Source organism: Pelodiscus sinensis, chromosome 5, assembly GCF_052426305.1.
Source record: "Pelodiscus sinensis isolate ZL-2025 chromosome 5, ASM5242630v1, whole genome shotgun sequence".
Taxonomy (NCBI): Eukaryota; Metazoa; Chordata; order Testudines; family Trionychidae; genus Pelodiscus; species Pelodiscus sinensis.
In genome coordinates, this window is record NC_143056.1 from 50214307 (window position 1) to 50235563 (window position 21257).

General features: G+C 39.7%; 1 protein-coding gene across 2 annotated transcripts in view; it reads right to left on the reverse strand.

Annotated features, from left to right (window-relative positions):
• The window catches only part of AKAP6 (A-kinase anchoring protein 6), a 379467-nt gene that overhangs the window by 210656 nt on the left and 147554 nt on the right, over positions 1–21257 (reverse strand). For both annotated transcript variants that reach the window (XM_089778447.1, XM_075926957.2), the window contains exon 5: positions 14870–14992. In XM_089778447.1, coding sequence (XP_089634573.1) covers positions 14870–14992 — 123 coding nt within the window. The remainder of the gene's footprint in view (positions 1–14869; positions 14993–21257) is intronic.

A 21257-nucleotide genomic window follows, 5' to 3' on the forward strand; every position in this document is an offset into this window, starting at 1 on the left:
AGTCCTGAATAGTTCTTTGTCTTATAATAGAATAAGAAAAAAGAATTAAAATATAATGTAACTTTCAAATCAGTTTAAGCTAATTTGGGACCCCAAACACTAAAATGCTTTCCATCATAATATTTAGTGTTGTTTTAGCCACATTGCACCAGAATATTAGAGGCAAAGTGGATGAGGAAATACCTTTTATTGGACAAACTTCTGTTGCTGAGAGAGACAAGCTCTCAAGCTTCATAATAATCATCACATGGTTATGGCATAGTGTTACTGCAGGACAGAAATAAGGTTGTTTGGATACCCCAACAATGCATTTTGTGTCTTAACATTTCTGAATTTCTTTTAAATTTAATATTAATTCTGAATACTCCAGGTACATAATTCTTTGTTATGACATAATTAAGAAATACAAAATAATTGAAAGATTTCATCTTACATTACTCATACAGCCTCTCAGCCATAACTCCATTTTAACATGTTTTTGTGGGGGGATTGATATTGCATGTTGCATAAGTGGAAAGTTCCAGGCAAACTGGTGAGAGTTTAATGAAGAGCAAAGAAAATATGATTAAAAGATTTAGGGGGCAGAGGAAATATTCCAAGAACTAAGCAAGATTATTTAAATGATGATTAAGGGGAAGAAGGACTATAAAAGTCTATGGCTATGTCTACATTACAAGGTTTTTGCGCAAAACTGGCCGTTTTTGCGCAAAAATGAGTGGAGCATCCACACCTCAAGCGTGTTTCTGCACAAGTAAATTGACAGGACAGAGGGCTTTTGCCGGTAGAATTATTCCTCTCCCCATGAAGAATAACTCCTTTTTGTGCTACAACTCTAGTGCAAAAAGGCAGGTGTGGATGTTCTGCAGGGGTTATTGGGCAAGAAACCCCTACCGGAAAAAAGCACAAGTGCTCTGATAGCCATTCTGTGCAAGTGTGTCCCTGCAGTGTGGACACTCTCTTGTGCAAAAGCACATCGATTTTGCGATGCACTTTGAGTTTTGGATGCACTTTGAGCAAGAAGTTTTTGCACAAGAACTCTTCCACAAAATGCTTCTTGTGCAAAAACCCTGCAGTGTAGACAAAGCCTATGTGTATTTCACAAGTGAGATCATCAAGTAGAGACACAACTTATTTAGCATGAGTAAGTATAAGAGGGTATAATAGCTAGGACTAACGGAATTAAATTAAGAAAAAGAAAATTTAACTTAAACATCTAGAAAGTTTCTCTGACAGTAAGGTCTATTAGATTGTGTAATAATTTCCTAATAGAAACAGAGAAAGTTCCATCCCTTGAGACATTAAAAATTAGATTGGAAAAAGCACTGGGGAATGTGCTAGTTGGAACAATCCTGCACTGAAAGCTGGGTGGAGGAGAATGATCTTGGTAGTTTTCATCTCTTATTTCTATGAGTCTATCTTATGCATGCCCCATCAAGCAAATTGAGATTACTAGCCTAAAAATCTTAGGATACTGAATACTAATTTTATATTTATGGACATTAAATATGCAAAAATGTCATTAGACCATCCACCCTCCCTTTCCCAATTCAAAAGAGATCTCTACAGCATATTTGCTAGTCGATCTGCATTTTAAAAGTCCTATATCATGTCATTTCTATCTCTTCCGTTGGAAAAATTTTATACAATCTAATATGACTCATTGTTATAGCTCCTTGACATTCTGTTTGCTTTTATCCTTTCTCAATTTCATTGCATTACCTAAGCACTACTCTAAATTTCTTTCTATCTTTGTTTAAATCCTTCCACTATTAGTAAACTGGTTATCTTTTCCCTTGGTCAACTCTTCAGTTTACCTAGATAGTTATTCCTCATAAGTCAAACCTTTCATATCTCCTGATTTTTTGTTTTTCATATCTGTACTCTCTACAGTTTACCAGTACCTTTCTGGCAATGTGGTACCAAAATTTGTATGCATAATTTCATGTGTGAGCAGTTTATGAAGAGGGATGATTATGTTTTCACTCCATCATGAACAAGTTGGGTTCTGCAGGGGTCTGTTTTGGTGCTGGTTCTGTTCAATATCTCCATCAATGATTTAGATTATTGCAGAGTATGATTATTAAGTTTGCAGATGATACCAAGCTGGGAGGGGTTACAAGTGCTTTGGAGAATAGGGTCACAATTCAAAATGATCTGGACAAACTAGAAAAATGGTCTGAGGTAAACAGGATGAAACTGGAAAAAAAAAAGAACAAATGCAAAGTACTCCCCTTAGGAAGGAACAATCAGTTTCATACATACAGTGATTTCAACATACAATGGGAAGTGATTGCCTAGGAAGGAGTACTGCTGAAAGGGATTCAGGGATCATAGTGGACGACAAGTTAAATATGAGTCAATAGTGTGACACTGTTGCAAAAAAAGCAAACATGATTCTGGGATGCATTAACAGAAGTGTTGTGAGCAAGACACAAGAAGTCATTCTTCCGCTCTACTCTGTGCTGATTAGGCCTCACTTAGAGTATTGTGTCCAGTTCTGGGCACTGCATTTCAAGAATGATGTGGAGAAACTGGAGAAGGTCCACAGAAGAGCAACAAAAATGATTAAAGGTCTAGAAAACATGAGCTATGAGGGAAGACTGAAAGAACTGGGCTTATTTAGTTTGGAAAAGAGAAGACAGAAAGGGGACATGATAGCGCACACAGATGGAAACAGATGGAAACATTAAATAGCATAGGGCCAAAACATGAGGCACCCAACTAGAAATATAGCCACTTGGTTTCGACTCCCCATTTACAGTTATGTTGTGCAACATATCAGTTAGCCAGTATTGAATGCATTTCACATATTGCACTGTTGTGATGTGGAAAGGCACTTCCACCCCCAGCCCAGTTGCTGCTGCCAGAAAAAAGTTGGGGATAGTCCTCTCTCTCCATTGAAGCCCTGAGTCAACCTGCACCCCAACCCAATTATCCCTATCCTCATTCAACAGAAGCCCCCATCCATCCATACCTCAGCCTCTGCCAGACACAATCACCATCTTCCCCACATTCCTACCCACGTCTCAGCCCTGATCTACTATAGTCCTGCTACATGGAAGTGATGTGTGACACACTGGTACACATAAAAAACTTCATTCCACACATGGGTGGGAAAAATTAGAGAGGGAACCCCATTGGGGTCCCTGACTCCAGGGCAGCTCAGTCTCCCAACTGGGACCCCTGAGCTCCCAGGAGCCAAGGCAGGCTGTCCCAGAGCTACAGATCCTGGAAGTCTGGACTTCTCAGAAGCCTGATCGGCGGGCGTGTGTACACTCCTGCTTGAAGTGGTTTCCATCATATACAGTATTTACTGTTTGGTTCATTGGCTCTCAGCACCCCCACTATACAAATTGTTCTAGCAACCCTGCAGGTAGGTAAGGTAACAGGAAACCCAGCAGGTTTCTGATAAAACCATGCCCCATTTTCACTGAGACATCAGTGACATTGAAGAGTCCCCACAAAATGGTTTAATTTTTTCAAATCAGTAGATTCTGCCAAAAATGTTTTTTCTGAATTTGTTCAGTCAACTCTATTCAGAGGCTTGATACAAGTTTTAGCATAGTCATTCCCACACTGGTAATTTTACACTTCCCTTGACATTCCTTACTGATCAGTATGAGCTAGTGACTTTGACATGTCTAAACAACATTGATTTGGAAAAAATGTTAATTTCTCCATTGACAGCAAAATGCTCTTGTGGTAGTTAATTGTGATCTGTAATTTTTAATTTATGTTTCTAAATGTATTTATTCCGTCTTTTGAAATTTTAGCATGTTGATATGCACGATGTAGATATAAGCTGTCTTTTATAGTGAGACAAACTGCATTTTAAAAAAGCAATCTCTTTGAGATCCCAAAACATTAAGAGAATACAAATTACAAAATCACATTTTAAAAACATTTAAAATCTGTTTTTCTGTCACTTACCTGCCAAGACCGGATGTGAAGCCCTTTGGAGTTCAGTGTTTTTTTCTTTAACAGGAGACAGATGACATCACTCACACCTAAAACAGGTTAAGCAAGGCAGCTTCTGCCATGTTTTTGGTTCTAGTAATGTCACCACTTTTGCAGTAGAAATATGGAAACTTTGGGGCATGAACTGAGGTCTTGGCTGGTTAAAACCTTTCTGCTCACGTTTTATTATGTGTTTATTTGTCAATTCTAATTCCACACATGTATTCAGTTAATAATTTGGGATCTCAAATAGTTTATTACATTAATTTTGTTAAGGAGGCATTTCAAATCAGCTTTTTAATTGCATAAGACATGTGGAAGCAGATTATATCCACCTCAAGCTCCCAAATAATTTTAATAGAACTAAAATCCTTCAGGGACTGTTCTAAAATCACATAGTATTATTGAGTGCTGATATGTGCTTTGGGACTTGTACCATAGCAAATGTATATGTGTGAGTAATATATGTATAGCTTTTCATTACCTTAGGGTGTGTCTAGACTACATGCCTCCTTCGACGGAGGCATGTAGATTAGCCAGATCGGAAGAGGGAAATGAAGCCGCGATTAAAATAATCGCGGCTTCATTTAAATTTAAATGGCTGCCCCGATCTGCCGATCAGCTGTTTGTCGGCAGATCGGGGGAGTCTGGACGCGATGCCCCGACAAAGAAGCCTTTCTTCATCGACACAGGTAAGCCTGGTTTCACGAGGCTTACCTGTGTCGATGAAGAAAGGCTTCTTTGTCGGGGCATCGCGTCCAGACTCCCCCGATCTGCCGACAAACAGCTGATCGGCAGATCGGGGCAGCCATTTAAATTTAAATGAAGCCGCGATTATTTTAATCGCGGCTTCATTTCCCTCTTCCGATCTGGCTAATCTACATGCCTCCGTCGAAGGAGGCATGTAGTCTAGACACACCCTTAGTGACTCCACATCTACAAAGCCTGTGGTGCATCATATATTTGCATCTGGGATGGAAAAATCTTTTCACTTGAACTGGCCTTTTTCTGCTGATGTTAGGACAGTATGGCGCTATAAAACCAAATTATGAACTATAGAAATCCTCCATGAAATGGAATTGCCTTTCTCCACACCGATCTAGCTCTTAGAACAGCCTGTGGAATTTAGATGTTTCCAGAACTGTGAGGAGACTGAGTTTGTGTGTGTTTAATACTGGACTTTCTTTCCCAACAACTACGTCCTACCTTTTACAAGGAACACAAACCGTTTATTTCCATATGGAAAGGGAAATTATGTTTCAATTAGGGATGTTACTAACCAGTTTCCCAGTGAGCATTAGCCTTACATACTTACCCAGTAATAGGTTAACTGGCAGACTAGTCTGGCCAGAGTAGCCTTCTGCCTGCAACATGGCAGACCCAGCCAGGCTAGAACAGCCCCCGGCCCACAGTGCAGCACTGGTGACACAACGTGGCTCACGGTGTGGCAGATGTAGCCAGAGCAGACTCCCTGCCCATAGTGCAGCATGGTAAATCCAGTCTGGCTGGAATAATCCTCATCCACAGTGTGGCCCGGTGGCCCTGGCATGGCTGGAGCACCTCAGCCCACAGAGTGATAGGCTGCAGGAGCCACCTGTCCATGGTAGGTTGGCTGTCAGGATCCTGGTCACGGAGGCCCCCTGCCAGGAGAAGCTGCCACCCCGGGATCCCAGCCCTCCATGGTTAGCTGGTTAAATATACTGTTTAACCTGTTAACTTTTTAAACAGGTATTTACACCCCTCGTTTTAATGACTACTATCTCCTACAAAAGCAATATACTTTATTCTGAAACCACTGAAGCCATAAAGGCATACTATAAATGAGACACTGTATTGTCAAAAGGCAGTCTATGTCTGAAGCATCCGCCAACAGAACAGGTGAACTCTGTCTCATTTTCCCTACTTGGCCTTTAATGAAAAGAAATTTTTTTAGGGCATGTCTGCACAGTACGGCTAAAGCCAAAATAAGCTACGCAACTTAATCTAAGTCAATTGCATAGCTTAAGTAAAAAAAGCTTATTTCAATTTTTGGCACTGTCTACAAAGCAGGAATTCCTCTGACTTCCCTAACTCCTCTTAAAAGGAGGGTTACACGAGTTGGAGTAAGAAGTCCTCCAGCTCAATATTATTTTGACATTATGTTCAAATAATTGCTTGTAGTGTAGATGCGGACTATGTTATTTCAGAATAATGTCAATATTCGTACCAGAAAACATGATGGTTCCAACCCAGCAGCACCCCAGCTGCTCTGCCCCAGGTGTCCTGATTCAGCCGCTGCTGAAACTGGCCAGCAGCGGCTGAATCAGGACACCTGGGGCACAGCAGCTGGGGTGCTGCCGGGTTGGTCCAGAGCGGCGCTGCGGGACCAACCCGGCAGCCCCCAGCTGCTCTACCCCAGGGGTAGGCAAGAAAAGCCTGGTCTGCTGGGGGGGGCACTAGCTGCACCCCCCCCCCCCAGGCAGACCAGGGAGACGGGGGTGGCGGGATCGCCCAAGTCCTCCACGGCTTTGCTCCGTCTCCCTGGTCTGCTGACCTGGAGACGCGGAGCAAAGCCGCAGAGCACGCGGGCAGCAGGATAGTCCAGGCGCGCCGTGGCTGTCCCACTGCTGGCATGCTCCGAGGCTTTGCTCCCCATCTCCCTGGTCTGCTGGGAGACGGGGAGCAAAGCCTTGGAGCACGCCCGCAGCGGGACAGCTCAGGCGCGCTTGGGCTGTCCCGCTGCGGGCGTGCTCTGAGGCTTTGCTCCCCATCTCCCTGGTCTGCTGGTCGGGAGACGGGGAGCAAAGCCGTGGAGCACGCCCGCAGGGGGACAGCTCAAGTGCGCCCGGGCTGTCCCGCTGCGGGCGTGCTCCAAGGCTTTGCTCCCCGTCTCCCTGCAGACCAGGGAGACGGGGAGCAGCTTTTCTCGCCCCGGACGACGGGGGCGGTGGACCGCGGCGCATCTGAGCATCCCGCCGCTTCCGTCCTCCGGGGCGAGAGAAGCCCCGTTCGTAACTGCGGATCCGACATAAGTTGGATCCGCGTAACTCGGGGACTGCCTGTATATTGTTATTTGTCATGGACCTGATGTTACTTAATGTAATGTTAGAGATAGTCATAACATATGTTACTTCAGCTTGCAATTCAATCTAGGCCAGAATGTTAAAATGTGTAGAAGAAATCACCAACTGGACACTGGGGAAGCTACCCATGGATTAACACCTTTCCAGTTCTAGTTTTGTAATACTAATTGTTTCCGTGCTCTTCCAGACCTATTCGTAACCCAACTAAAATTCCTGAGTGGTCTCTGACAGTGAATATCAGCCTTTATATGGTCAGAAAATAAACTTTGTTTTAGACAAGGGACTATGGGTCTTTCATCTCTCTACAGAGCTATATCTTAAAAACTCCTGTAACTGAGTATACAGGTAGCCTTTGAAAAAAAAAGGGGGAAGTTTTTTTTTATAAGATATTGAAAGCATATCTGAACTCTCTCCCATAGAGAACAACAACAAAATCACTAGGATGGAAAAGCTCAGCTGCGTGCTTTTATACAATTTATTTATAAATGCTAGTCATAGTATTCTTTTTGTGACAATTCATTAAGACAAAATCCAATTCTAAATTCTTAAAGGATACATTTTTAATTAATTTAATTAAAATGAATTAACAGATTTACTTGCAAATTCTCAGAAAAATTAATTGTATACTCAAAGAGTAAGTGCTCTAAATTTGGGAAAGATACACTGTATTTTACATTCATAACAGAGAATCTCTCTTTTATAAGAACAACAAACTCAATTTCAGCTATAGATGTGTAAAAACTCCTTGTGTAAATTATAAATGGGTGAAGAGAGGGTCTTTTTACGTCACCTATCCTTTCACATCAGCAGAAGGCTTAATTACCAGTTCTTAATTACTATGAAAACTATTTAATCACTAATGGTCATTCTGAAATTCTGGAAGAGTTTACAAAGTCATATATACAGGGTCAGTCTTAGGGAAAATGGCACCTGACCATTGTATTTTGGCTCTATCCTCCCATCACACCTGGCCACCACAGACTCCCCGCTCCTCCATCATCTGTGGGCCCCAATGCCTCGTCCAGTGTTTAAGCTGTATTGAAAGAGGGACCAGAGCTTAGCCCTGGCACAAATTAAGAACTAGCTAGGTGGTCTGACAGTAGCAGCTGCTGGCCAAAACCCAGCTCAGAAGGCAACACCATTGCCAGCAGCAGTGCAAAAGTAAGGGTGACATGGTATATGGTGCATTGCCACCTTTACTCCTGTCTGCCTCTGCAGCTTGTGGTGTCAGGTGCTCTGCCGGCAGCTCAAGGCAGCCTTTCGCTGTCATGTGGAGCTGCATCTTGTCAGAGCCCTCAGCCCTCTAGCAGCACTCCGGCCACTCCTGGCTTACCAGGTGTCCCATTTTTTTTTTTTTTTTGAATTGGGAGAATGAAAGGCAAGTTTTAACCATGATTCCAGGGGGTACTTAGGCACCTGAACATTCTGGCGGTAGAGAATTGAAAATATATATATAATATTGTATTTATTTATTTTGCAGATAATAATGTAGGGATTATCTACAGGAGCACTGTTTCCAATTCATACTGAAAGAAAGAAAAAAAATAATGCAAAGTCCAAGTAAAACCATATTTTAAGTTTATGTATAGATTTAGAACAGTCAGGAGATAATATAGCAAGTGTTGTACTTGTGGATGTTCAGTTCCTCTGAATATCAGGCCATTTATTAGATGTCTAAGTATGGATTTAAGTGCATAACTTTAGACACTGAAGCTGCTCAGTACCTATAAAAATCACATCTCTGATTTAGACGGACATGAATATAGATTCAGTAGTCTACTTCAAGGCATCCATTTTGAAATTATTGACATAGGTGATTTGTCCAAATTTACAAAATAAATCCGTGATGAACTCAGATATAGAATCTTGGAGTCCACACTTTTAGTGTCTTGCTCTAATCACCATCAAATATTGCCTTTTGGACCAATGATTACCAAAACACAAAAGAAAATAACCCAAGCTATTCTACACAACTGAAAATAAATGTTTGCTGATCTCATTCAAGAAAATACATGACAATCTAAGTGTTTGCACCTGAATGTTACAATTTCCTAATATGATAAGGGAAAGCTTTGAGATCAGCCATCACCTTAATTATAACTACAATTAATTATAATTATAATTAGCTTGCTATTTTTCCTTTAATTTTAGTAGACTTTTACTATTGTAACAAATTATCATTCATATCTGTCTATATAAAATAAAATTATGAAAAAAGAGGAATTCTGGTCATTCTTAAGACAAGAGTAAGAAAGTCTGAATATGTGAAGTAGTTAGAAATAGAAATATTATAAGCTACAGAAATTGGACCAATCATGTTAGAAAGTATGAGATGAAAAACATCTCAGAGGAAGAGGGAAGAAAAATACTCAGTACCACAGATTTGTCACTAAAGGGTATGCAGGATCTTTTCAATACATATTCTTCTTAAAGTTAAAAAGCATTGCAACAAAATATTTTAAACAAGGTGATTCTGCACTCTCAGCAGATTTTCATTATAAAATCCCTCACTGGGTATCTAGTGCTATGTATGATATAACACTGAGAATCACCAATGGTCTACAGATCCAAGAGAACATCAAAGGAAGCCCTATAATTAGGAAGCTATCATGAGCAAATCAATAAAGCAAAGTATCATGCTAGTAACAAAAGATAAAAGTAAAAATGTGCCTCTCCCCTCTGCAGCAGCTCCAGGACTAAGGCCATGAGATAGGCAACTTTCCCCCAGCAGCGGCAGGTCCTGGCTGGGCATGGCTTTTGGTCAGGGAGGGATGCTTCTCTGCCCAGATATAACAGGTCGGGGCAGGGGACCATGTATATGTGAATTTAATGAGCATTGTCACAGAGTGGCACACAGCTGATATTTTCATCATTTGAATTTTTAGAAGAGGATGCTGAGCTCATACAAGGATGGTCTAGACAGTATTTGGTCCTGCCATGGGGGCAGGGGACTGGACTCGATGACCTCTCGAGGTCCCTTCCAGTCCTAGTATTCCATTATTCTAAGGTGCTAGATTGACAAGACTAGACAAATATCTCTCTTCATTAATGAACATAGGCTGTGTCTAGATTACATCCCTCTTTCGACAGAGGGATGTAAATTAGGCACTTAGAAACTGAAAATGAAGCTGGGATTTGAATTTCCCACGCTTCATTTGCATAGTCAGGTAATGGTGCTTTTTTGAAAAAGCACTATTTTGAAAGTAAAACCGCGGCCTAGACACGGTTCTTTTGAAAAGGGAAGGCTTTTTCAAAAGATCCTATAAGCCTTCCCTTTTTGAAAGACCCAAGTCTAGACTGCGGTTTTATTTTCGAAATAGTGCTTTTTCAAAAGAGCACCATTATGTGATTATGCAAATGAAGCATGGGAAATTCAAATCCCGGCTTCGTTTGCAATTTCAAAGTGCCTAATTCACTTCCCTTTGTTGAAAGAGGGATGTAATCTAGATGTACCCACAGAGTATGGACAGCAGCAGTGCAAGATTCCCTATTCCACCAATTTGTGTCAACCTTGACCTGAAAGACCAACACTATAAAAAATTTAAAGAACAACAAATGGTCTGGTAGCATTTTACCAATTAACAAAACATGTAGATGGAATCATGAGCTTTCTTGAGCACAGCTCACTTCTTCAGTGACCAGAGAAGTGGGCTGTGCCCACAAACGCTCGTGATACCATCTACATGTTTTGTTAGTCTATAAAGTGCTACCAGACCATTTGTTGTTTTTTAAGTTTATCCTGTACAGTCTTATTCGGCTATTCCCTGAACCTCTATGAAAAATGTTATTTGTCATGCCAGTCCAATGCACTCTGAGAAGAATATGATCAGCAGTGTACTTTTTAATGTTTTTCTCACTCAGAATTGGACTGAGATTAATAAACCTGGCTGACATTTGTTCACTATCATTTTAGCTTGAATTTGTACAAATGCCTATGTATAAAAGGCCTCTCATCTCTTTCTAGTCATTGTGGTTCTCCATGTCCATAGACAGTTAAATGTGTGTGTTCCTGGTTCTAGCTTTTATTTTAGCCAGGGAGGAGTTAAAATTCAGCTTTATTATTCACATAATTGATAGTCAATAGCACATGCAAAGGTTCTAAAATGAGGATCCAGAATATGACAGGACAGAAAATTTGAGAAGTCTTCTTGAAGCCTGTTACCAATATTGTCTTTGCTAAAACATACTGAGCCAACAGACATAAAGGGCACAAATACATCTTTCCCTCATCTGTGGTTCTTTTTATTTTTTTCTCTGTATGTTGCATAATTGCAGTTAAGTGGCAAGCATGGAATGAATATTCCCTTTTATGAAACTCAGCTCCACGATGTGGCAATGTGTTTCAGGCAGATCAGGGCTACAAGCGGCAATAACAGTCTGAGCCAGAGCCTTTTCTCCACTAACACACTTTGTACCCATAATATACACATTTTTGGTAGGGTTGTGGTAAAATGCGTGAGTCATGTTTTTATTGATGCTTCTACTACTAATACACCTAAAAGAGCTGGATCTTGACTACAAAGTTAGCTAGTATAGACGCAGCTTATAGGAGAGAGGCAAGTTCAGATTATTCATTCATTTGGAAGGGAGTCAACCCACAACTAGATGTCAGTGTGGAAACCTGAGGTTGGACCTGAGAAGTGTAGACTCTCACTTAGGAGTAAATCTGTAACATACTGAGTGTCTTCTGATATCAAGAGAAGTTGAGGGCATTCAAACTTGCAGAACTTGTCAAGTAAAACAAAAAAATTGAGGCAGGTAAGCCCCCCCCTCCAAGCCCTTAATCAGCATTCATTTAAAATGCTAAATCAAGAGGAAATTTAACACTGAACTTAATGTGACTTGAAGTTCAGATACTTCTGTTCAAACACAGATTAGAATTTCTGTCAGACCACTACCAGTGAAAAGTTGACATTCTAATTAGTACGATAACTCTATCTTCCTATTACAAAAATATCCCTTATTTTAATAATACAATCTTCTACTGCAAAGAAAGAAATATGATAGCATATGTTTTCTTAAATCCCAGGAGAGAGAAAACTGTAGGATCACTACTGCTTTTCCATGCTGTCCAACAAATTGTTTGCATAGACTGACAGCGTGTATGCCGTCAAGGTAATCACAGGCTGAAATTGTAGTGTATTATATACTGCACTACTTCATGGTAGGATTCTGAAATAAACCCTTATTCTTCATGAAAAAGATCCCCCAGAAACATGCAACATACTCTATGTATAAGAAACACTCTGGTAAGAGCTTTTTAATGTATTTAAAATAACTGAAAGAAATGATTGACAAAGGTATATAGCGCAGTTGTGATCTCTCCTGTGCACCTATATGGAGAAATGGGGGCAGGAGAGGCAAGGTACCTACATACTCTCCTGTGCAGACTATAAATATGGTGGCATCTTACCTCCACCTTCTGGAGCCACCATGATCAGCCATTCATAGTCCATTTTGGTCAATTTCATGGTCATAGGGTTTTTTAAATTGTAAATTTCATTATTTCTGCTCTTTAAATCTAAAATCTCACAGTGCTGTAATTGTAGAGGTCCTGACCCAAAAAGGACGCTACATCTAGACTGTGATCTTTTTCCGGAAGAAGACATGCAAATGAAGTGCTCATTAGCATTTCTCATGCTCTCATTTGCATATCCTCTTCTGATCCTTTTTGCGGAAGAGGTTTTTGGGCAAAACCCCCCTTTTGCACAAGAATCCTTATATTCCTCTTGCGAAAAAAGATCGCAGTCTAGACGTAGCTGGAGTTGTGGGGGCCCCAGGTTATTGTAGAGGGTAAATTGTGGTACTTCTACTCTTATGTCTGCACTGCTGCCTTTATAGCTGGGGAGTGACAGCTGCTGGCTGGGGACAGAGCCACTGCCAACACCAGCGCAGAAATAAGAGGTAGCATGTTATGGTATGCTACCTAGCTCTGAAGTCAACACAGAAGTAAGAGTGGTAATACTGTGACCCCCTAAAATAACTCCCCACAACTCTCTTTTGGGTCAGCATCCGTACTGAAAAATGCTGTTATCCCTGTGGCATCTGTATAGTATAGGGTAAAAGCACACAGCACACAAGATTTCAGGGAAGAGACTAGATTTCATGGTCCATAACAGTGTTTTTCGTGGCCTTGAATTTGATAGGGCCCTAACCATGAGGCCCATCTCATAGTGATGGGTAGCACATGTACAGGCCGGCGTAGAATAAATTTGGTTCCAACTCCCACAGCACACTGGCTCGCTATCTGAAATTTGGGCAAACTTGCTAATCATCTTTCTTGTAAGAGGAATGATTTCCCCCACTGAGCAAGGGAAAATAGTAACAGCCTTGTTTCTTTCTGCCCTTTTTCTGAGACAGTACAACTATGCCAGTCTGGCCCAGAAAAAGCCAACTTCCTGAAAATTTAATGCTGTAGAGTAGAGGTGAACAAATTGAAATGACCCAGGACCTTTAGGCTCTGATACTGAATTGTATTGTGCATGGTCAGATCCCTGTTCTTGCATGGGCCCCCCAAGAGAAGTCTATGCAAGTTCATGTTTGGGAACCTTTGTAAAACACATGACAGGATCACAAACTCTTTGGTGTAGGACAGACATTTACTGTGTATATGCACAGTGCCTAGCACTAGGCAATACTATGGTAGAAATGATTTAACAACAACAATGCTGATGGAAATGTCAATTCATACTTGAAAGCTGGAGATCAGAGAGTTTTAAAGTTGTGGCAGGGTAAGTTCAATTTTTTAACTGCTTAATTTAATGTCGGTCAGGCTCGCCATTAAATTAACAGAAATAAACAAACAACGGAATATTCTTTATCAGGGTATTGGAAGCTCATTGACTTCAAATGCTTTGAAATGGAGAATTGTAATTATTTATTCTATTCTGTATTAATCAGTTGGGCCACATAAGACTCATGAAGATGTTTAAAAACTGTCTTGAAAATTAATTCTGCAACACAGAGATTTTAATACTTTTACTGGACAGCGCTGATATGCCTGTTAATCACAAGACTTTTCCTTTAATGATGCATTTTCATTATCCTTTATATTGTGTTAGTATCTAAGGTCTGAATCAGGAATGGGACTCCATTCCACCATACAAACAGATAAGAAGACATTGTCTCTGTCCCATATGTTTGATAAAGTGTGAAAAATCTAAGCATGTTTTCAGTATCTAAAAATCTCATTTCATCTAACATAGTTGCTTTTCATATTTCACTATAATTCAACTACTGCTGTAACAAATATCAGCTGTTAGAAGTATTCAGTAAAAACATCCAATGCCCCACAATCTATAATTCTTGCTTGTAACATAGTCAGATCTTATTTTTCCAAGTGTTTCCAACTTCCATGCAATGTTTTGTTATTTTGCACAAGAAGAATAGCGACAGTTACATGACAGAAAACTCACATCAGCTAAAATAACTGAAATAATAATTTCAAATAATGTATTTAAATTATTCTGTACTGATTAAAATGTGGCAGATAGAAAAAAATTAATTAAAGCTTCGTTTATACTGGCCAGTAGCAATGTAATTTTACTTTTGCCTTTTATTATTTCCCTTTTTTCCAATTTCAGCATAATTTCTTTAAATTGCAATATAATTTTTTCCAATTCCATTTTCAAAGAGATTTTTGCTATTCTGTGGTGGCTAATAATGCAGGAAATTTTGTTTTCTTTTAGAGAGCAAATTTGTTGGAATTTTGAATAATGCAATTTGCAACACTGTGAGTATGGCATTGAAATAAAGGTGTTGACTAGTAATTAGAAAAAATAATTTACTAACAAAAAGCACAGAAGAATACTTCAATTACTGATAGCAATCACAATATAATCTTGTCCTACCAAGTGTGTCTCAAGGTACAGTTTAAGGCTGTCTGTCTCTGCTTTAGGAGGAGTCCAATTCTCTGTCGTTTCCATGGCTTCATTTAACCAGTGAATGAATTCATCCAGCTTGCTTACAAACCCCTTGCCAGATAAGAAAAAAGAAAGAACAAGGAAAGCATATTTGTTAGTACAACGACAATCTGGGAAAAAACCACGTGCTTTATTTTTTAAAACCAGCAGAGCATTGCATAGTGAAATCTTGTCCTCAACAACCATTCAAAGAATGATAACAATTGGTTGACGGACTTCTGATAAAGGAGAAGACTGTGTTCAATGTGTTTTGGAATAATCTAAGGTAGTCACTGTGTCTTAGAATCATGCAATCATAGAATCATAGAGCCTTCAGGAGGTTATCAAGTCCAATCCTCTGCTAAAAGCAGGATGAATCCCAACTAAATCATTCCAGCCAGGGCTGTGTCAAACTGGGACTTAAAAACCTGTAGGTATGGAGATTTCAACACCTCCCTTGATAACCATTCCAGTGCTTCACCATCCTCGTAGTAAAATAGTTTTTTCTAATATTCATCCTAGACCTCTCCCACTGCAACTGTCTTGGGACAGGCCAGTAGGAGTCATTAGATTATGGTAAAATGGAGAAACTATGGGGTTTTAAGCGTGAGGGAGATTTATATGAGTGCCTGGGTGTGAGGTCTGGGTTATGATAAAGGATGAGCTGGATGTCTCTATTCAGGGAAATAGATGAGACAGCTGCATCCCTTCTAGTGATATACAAGGCAGAATTTGCAGCATTTAATGTGAGTACTGCTGGTCTTTTATCATAGGCACTATTAAATTATACCCCGGACATTACATGATTGTAGTATGCTGCAGCCCAGGGATGGGCAATAAGTGGCCGACAGGCCAGACTCAGTTCGTCAGAGCTCCCTGCTGGCAGGTCACCAGATGCTTTGTTTACTAGAGTGTCCACAGGTATGGCCATTCGCAATGCCCGTTAGTTATGGTTTGCTGTTCTTGTTCTACCGAAGATATGGGAAGTGGTGCAGGCTCGGCCACTGATTCCTGCCACTCCCATTTGCTGGGAACAGTGAACTATGGCCAATGGGAGCTGCGAGCGGCTGTATCTTTGGATACTCAGGTAAATAAATTGGCGGCCTGTCATGGGCTAACCCTTCTGAAGAGTGTCTTATTGCCCACTCTGATGTAGTTTGTAGCCCCATTCTGAATGCAGATAACTCCACCAAAGTCTTCTCTCCAGCATGAATCAAAGGACGCTTGAAAGAGTTGCATGGCCAGTTGTTTACATCAACTTAAAATGGATTCTTTCTTAAGAGTATGTTCATCTAATATGACCATCCCTGAATTGCTTAAGATAATACTAGCACTAATGTATTAGAGTTATTTTTTATTTAATCATAGTATAGATTAAGATACTTAGCACTCTGGTATCTGAGCAACTCCCATAAATTAATTAGGTTATGTCTTCAGCAGCTCTGTAAAGTAACCAAAATAGTATCCTCATTTTTTCTCTTTGTATTAATAATTCAATATTCATTGGAGCAGAGGGACTGGAACTAGGGTCTCCCCGGTCCCATGGGAATGCCTGCATTTAAATGCCTGCCACAGGTGAATGCCCCAACCATTGGGCTAAGATTATAAGAGGGGAGGGACATTCCTCTAGTCCTTTAAAAAATGCTTGGAAAAACAGTTTCAGGTCAAACAAAACAATTATTTCTACCTCAAAGAGATTTGCCAGAAGTTGTAAATGTTAACACAAAATTCAGAATTGCCACCAAACAGGGCTGTACCCACTGGGCTTTAGAGGAAGAATATTACAAACCACACAACCAATTGCTCATCACATTTTAATGATGTTATCTCAGAGACAAGGTGCTTTGATGTATACATACACACAGACACCAGCATAGCACACATCTCTGCACACAGAATAAAGGTACTCTCCTGCATAGGTTTCATGCATTTTAAATCCAACTATCATACCTCCCATAGCAAATGTCTATGTTTTAGCAGAATTTCCAGAAAATATTTCTAGATTTCAAGCCAATACTCACTCATACAAAAGGCAGCTGTCAATAGTGATTGTACTTCTCCTGCAGAATCGTTGTATTTTTTCAGTATTTTATTTGAGAACGATCCAGTACCAGACTTTTAGATATAAAATACTTTTTCTCTCTGCTATAAATTGCATCACATTTAATAGGCTTGAATTTACCACATGGTGGGAGATGACCCGGAACAAGAACATGACCTGAATCATTTGTGTTAGGGAGTAGGGAATGTTTAAAGGGTTTTTCGGGCCGGAATAAATATATAGCCAGGATCACGCAGCGCTATGAGGAGCCAGAATCTTTTTGTTTAAAACAACATAAATATTCAAATAACAGTTTCATTGTAGACATTAAAATCCCTACTAAAAATAAATGGGTTGGTGGTAGGCACTGAAAAGAGAGGTAAAGGAAAAGAGAGACATGACGACAGAACAGGGAGATCTAACCCAAGCTATGTCCCTGTCACAGAGAAATATCTTCTACCACAAAACACAAATCACAATAATCCTCTATTTTTCAAACGATGGCTATAAAATTTTATTGAAACCATTCAAAGAACACATCTGTAGAAACTGAAAATAATTTAAAAAACTAAAAGCCTGACACTGAAAATGATTATCAGAGGATAGATAACATTGTCCAGCTCCTGAACCTCAATGTCTGGGTAAACACCACCATCTGGAGGCCTAATGGAGCATTGTCAGTCCTACAAAATCTTAAGGATGGAGCCAAATGCTGAATTCTAAGCATCTAAATTGGATTTCTAAATCTTACATCTGAACATTCAAATACAGGCCTATTTCATGCAAATAAGAGCTAAGGAATATCAAAATGCAGATTTGGATATTCCACAACTAAATTAAGACCACAATTTGACTTGACTTGAATTTGGGTAAAATTAAAAAGAAACCTCACATAGTTAAATACATTACACCAGAAATGGAAAACAATACATGCAAGTGTAGAAGAGACAGAAGATTTCTTTTTAGTATTTTTCACATGTTTATCACAAATTAAATTTGAGATTATATCGGGGCTCCAGAATCCCTATTGTCACAAACTAATGATCAAAACATTTTTCAAACATTTTTCACAGTACTGCCTATGGCTCCAACTTATTTATTTTAATAGCCTGATGCTAGTGGGCAGAGACACCTTTATCATCTGAATGCCAGCCTCATGACTCATGTCTGCCTGGAAGGCAGCTCCAGTGGAAATTGAAACCTATGCAAATACATTGAGTTGGATCAGGTCTGATGCTAACCATGGGACTACAACCCTGCTCTTGAAGCTGAGCTTCTACTTTTTTTCAGAGAGACAAGGTAGGCAAAGTAATATCTTTTATTAGACCACCATCTGTTGGTGAGTGAGACAAGCTTTCGAAATTACATAGAGCTTTTCTTCATGTCTTCTCTTCTGCATTATTCCAAGGCCTGGCTAAATATCTGCTTTAAAACCAACGTCAGTATTTTCTAACAATATGCTGAACCTTTATCACTTTAAACACTGACACTCACATTAGGGTCTTCCTTATCTCTTCTGATAGGCAATAGGTATTTCTACTTTAGTATAGTTGTACTTTTAAGCACAGCCTTGAGCATAAACTTAGCACCAGCGCACAAGTGTCTCAGTGAGACACTCCTGGACACAGCCTAGACCTTACTAAAGATGTTATTACCATTTTATTGACTAGCTAGAAGAACAAATGTAATTCAACCCAGCCAGAAAATGAAATCTAGGACTAACTATCCCATGCAAAAGAATCAAATTTAGCATGCAATCATGAACTCAGACTCAGGACTGATCAAAGAAATAAATGTTACAAGAAAGCAAAATATACAAAATAATATTTTGTCATGGCTTATCTTCACTTCCTACATCTAACAGAAATGGCTGTTCATCCCTAATATTAACATTTTTATTGCTTTCCCTCTTTTATATTTGTGATTTACCCTTTTCTTTGTCTACACAGCTTTCTTAGACAATTTTAAGATAGAAGGATAGAGCTTTGACTGGTATAAATTAGATTCAGTTGTTTCAGCAGAGCAAGGCTGACCTATAATGCCCTATCAGATGTGGGGCCAGGAGGGCCATTTGGCCTTAGCCTCAGGAGATAAAGGAGCCTCAAATTTTGAAAGTTGTAATTAATTCTGTTACTGTAAAGTGATTTTGCTGGGTCTGAGGGTGAGGTTAACATTTAAATTTGAAGTTTATCTCTGCATAGGAGATTTTCATATTCCTGTTATTTTCGTGTGTGTCTTTGTGTACAATAATCATATCAGGCTCAGCTGTAAGCTACTTCTTCATCCAGTTTTAGATTCACCTTTAAAGGATTTTTGTGATAATCAACTAAATTATAGTTGTTTAATAAACTTTAGATTTAATCTGGCAATTACCCTGTGTTCATATTCATAATAATGCACCAGTTATTAGAGGAATCTAATAACAAGAACACGTTAGCAAGTGAAATTTCAAGACTATGAAATAAGGCTATCAATGCGATACTATATAATATTCCCAAACCGTTATTATATATTATTCATTGTGAACTATATATACAATTACTATTTCGTATAACCAATAGCCCGTAGTGAATTAATTTATTGTGTTACTGTGTTTTAAACAAATCCCTTTATAAAAATGAAGCGAACAGTTGAAAGTGGTGCAAGTAAGAGAAAGTGAAAGCAACAGAGTGAAGCAGCAGTTAAGGGTTTAAAGCCTATAACATAATTTCTTGTAGAAAAGACACCTTAGCTATTAGACAATGACCATACTAACGGTAACACATCCAGTTCTGATGATGAAAACTTTGTACCCACAAATGACATTTCAATACCATTGCCTCAGAATGAGGAGGTCATTAATCAAGACACAGACAGGCCAACAGTAGCGATAAACACAGAAACTGATAACTGGAAAAAACTCTGTGAGCACATATTGAATATCATTCTTTTTCTTTCTGAATGGGGATTGGCATCCACCAACTTTAAATTGTACTGCAAGCCAAAACAACTGCTTCAAGAAATATTCGATCTTGACCTGTCAACTGTATTTCCTAATAACACAATTGCATTATGTGTTTTTGCCAGTCTCTCTGCATCGGTGGCTTCAGGTGAAAGCACATTCAACATGTGAAAACAAGCACAGAACTATAATAGTTCTACAATGGGACAAGAGCATTTGAATCTTATTGATAAACTAGGCAAATATAACTTAGATAGGGCCACGATAAGGTGGGTGCATAATTGGCTGGATAACCGTAGTCAGAGAGTTGTTGTTAACGGTTCTAAATCCTGCTGGAAAGGGATAACAAGTGGAGTTCCTCAAGGGTCTGTTTTGGGACCCGTACTGTTCAATATCTTCATCAATGATGTAGATATTGGGATAGAGAGTACGCTTATTAAGTTTGCAGATGATACCAAACTCGGTGGGGTTGCGACTTCTTTGGAGGATAGGGACATAATTCAAAATGACCTTAGCAAGTTAGAGAAATGGTCAGAGGTAAACAGGATGAGGTTTAATAAAGAGAAATGCAAAGTGCTCCACTTAGGAAGGAACAATCAGTTCCATACATACAGGATGGAAAGCGACTGTCTAGGAAGGAGCATGGCAGAAAGGGATCTAGGGGTCATAGTGGACCACAAGTTGAATATGAGTCAACAGTGTGATGCTGTTGCAAAAAAAGCAAATATGATTCTAGGTTGTATCAACAGGTGTGTTGTAAGCAAAACTCGTGAAGTCATTCTGCCGCTCTACTCTGCACTAGTTAGGCCTCAGCTGGAGTACTGTGTCCAGTTCTGGGCACCACATTTCAAGAAAGATGTGGAGAAATTGGAAAGGGTACAGAGAAGAGCGACAAGAATGATTAAAGGTCTAGAGAACATGACCTATGAAGCCAGGCTTCGTGAACTGGGCTTGTTTAGTTTGGAAAAAAGAAGATTAAGGGGGGACATGATAGCGGGTGTCACAAGGAGGAAGGAGAAAATTTGTTCCTCTTGGTTTCTGAGGACACGACAAGGAGTAATGGGCTTAAAGTGCAGCAGGGGAGGTTTAGATTGGACATTAGGAAAAAATTCCTAACCGTCAGGGTGGTCAAATATTGGAATAAATTGCCAAGGGAGGTGGTGGAATCTCCCTCTCTGGAGATATTTAAGAACAGGTTAGATAGACATCTGTCAGGGATGGTGTAGGTGGAGCTTGGTCCTGCCTTGAGGGCGGGGGGCTGGACTCGATGATCTCTTGAGGTCCCTTCCAGTCCTATGATTCTATGATTCTATGAATGGGCTCTCAATGCTTAACATTAACAGTGGTGTTGCACA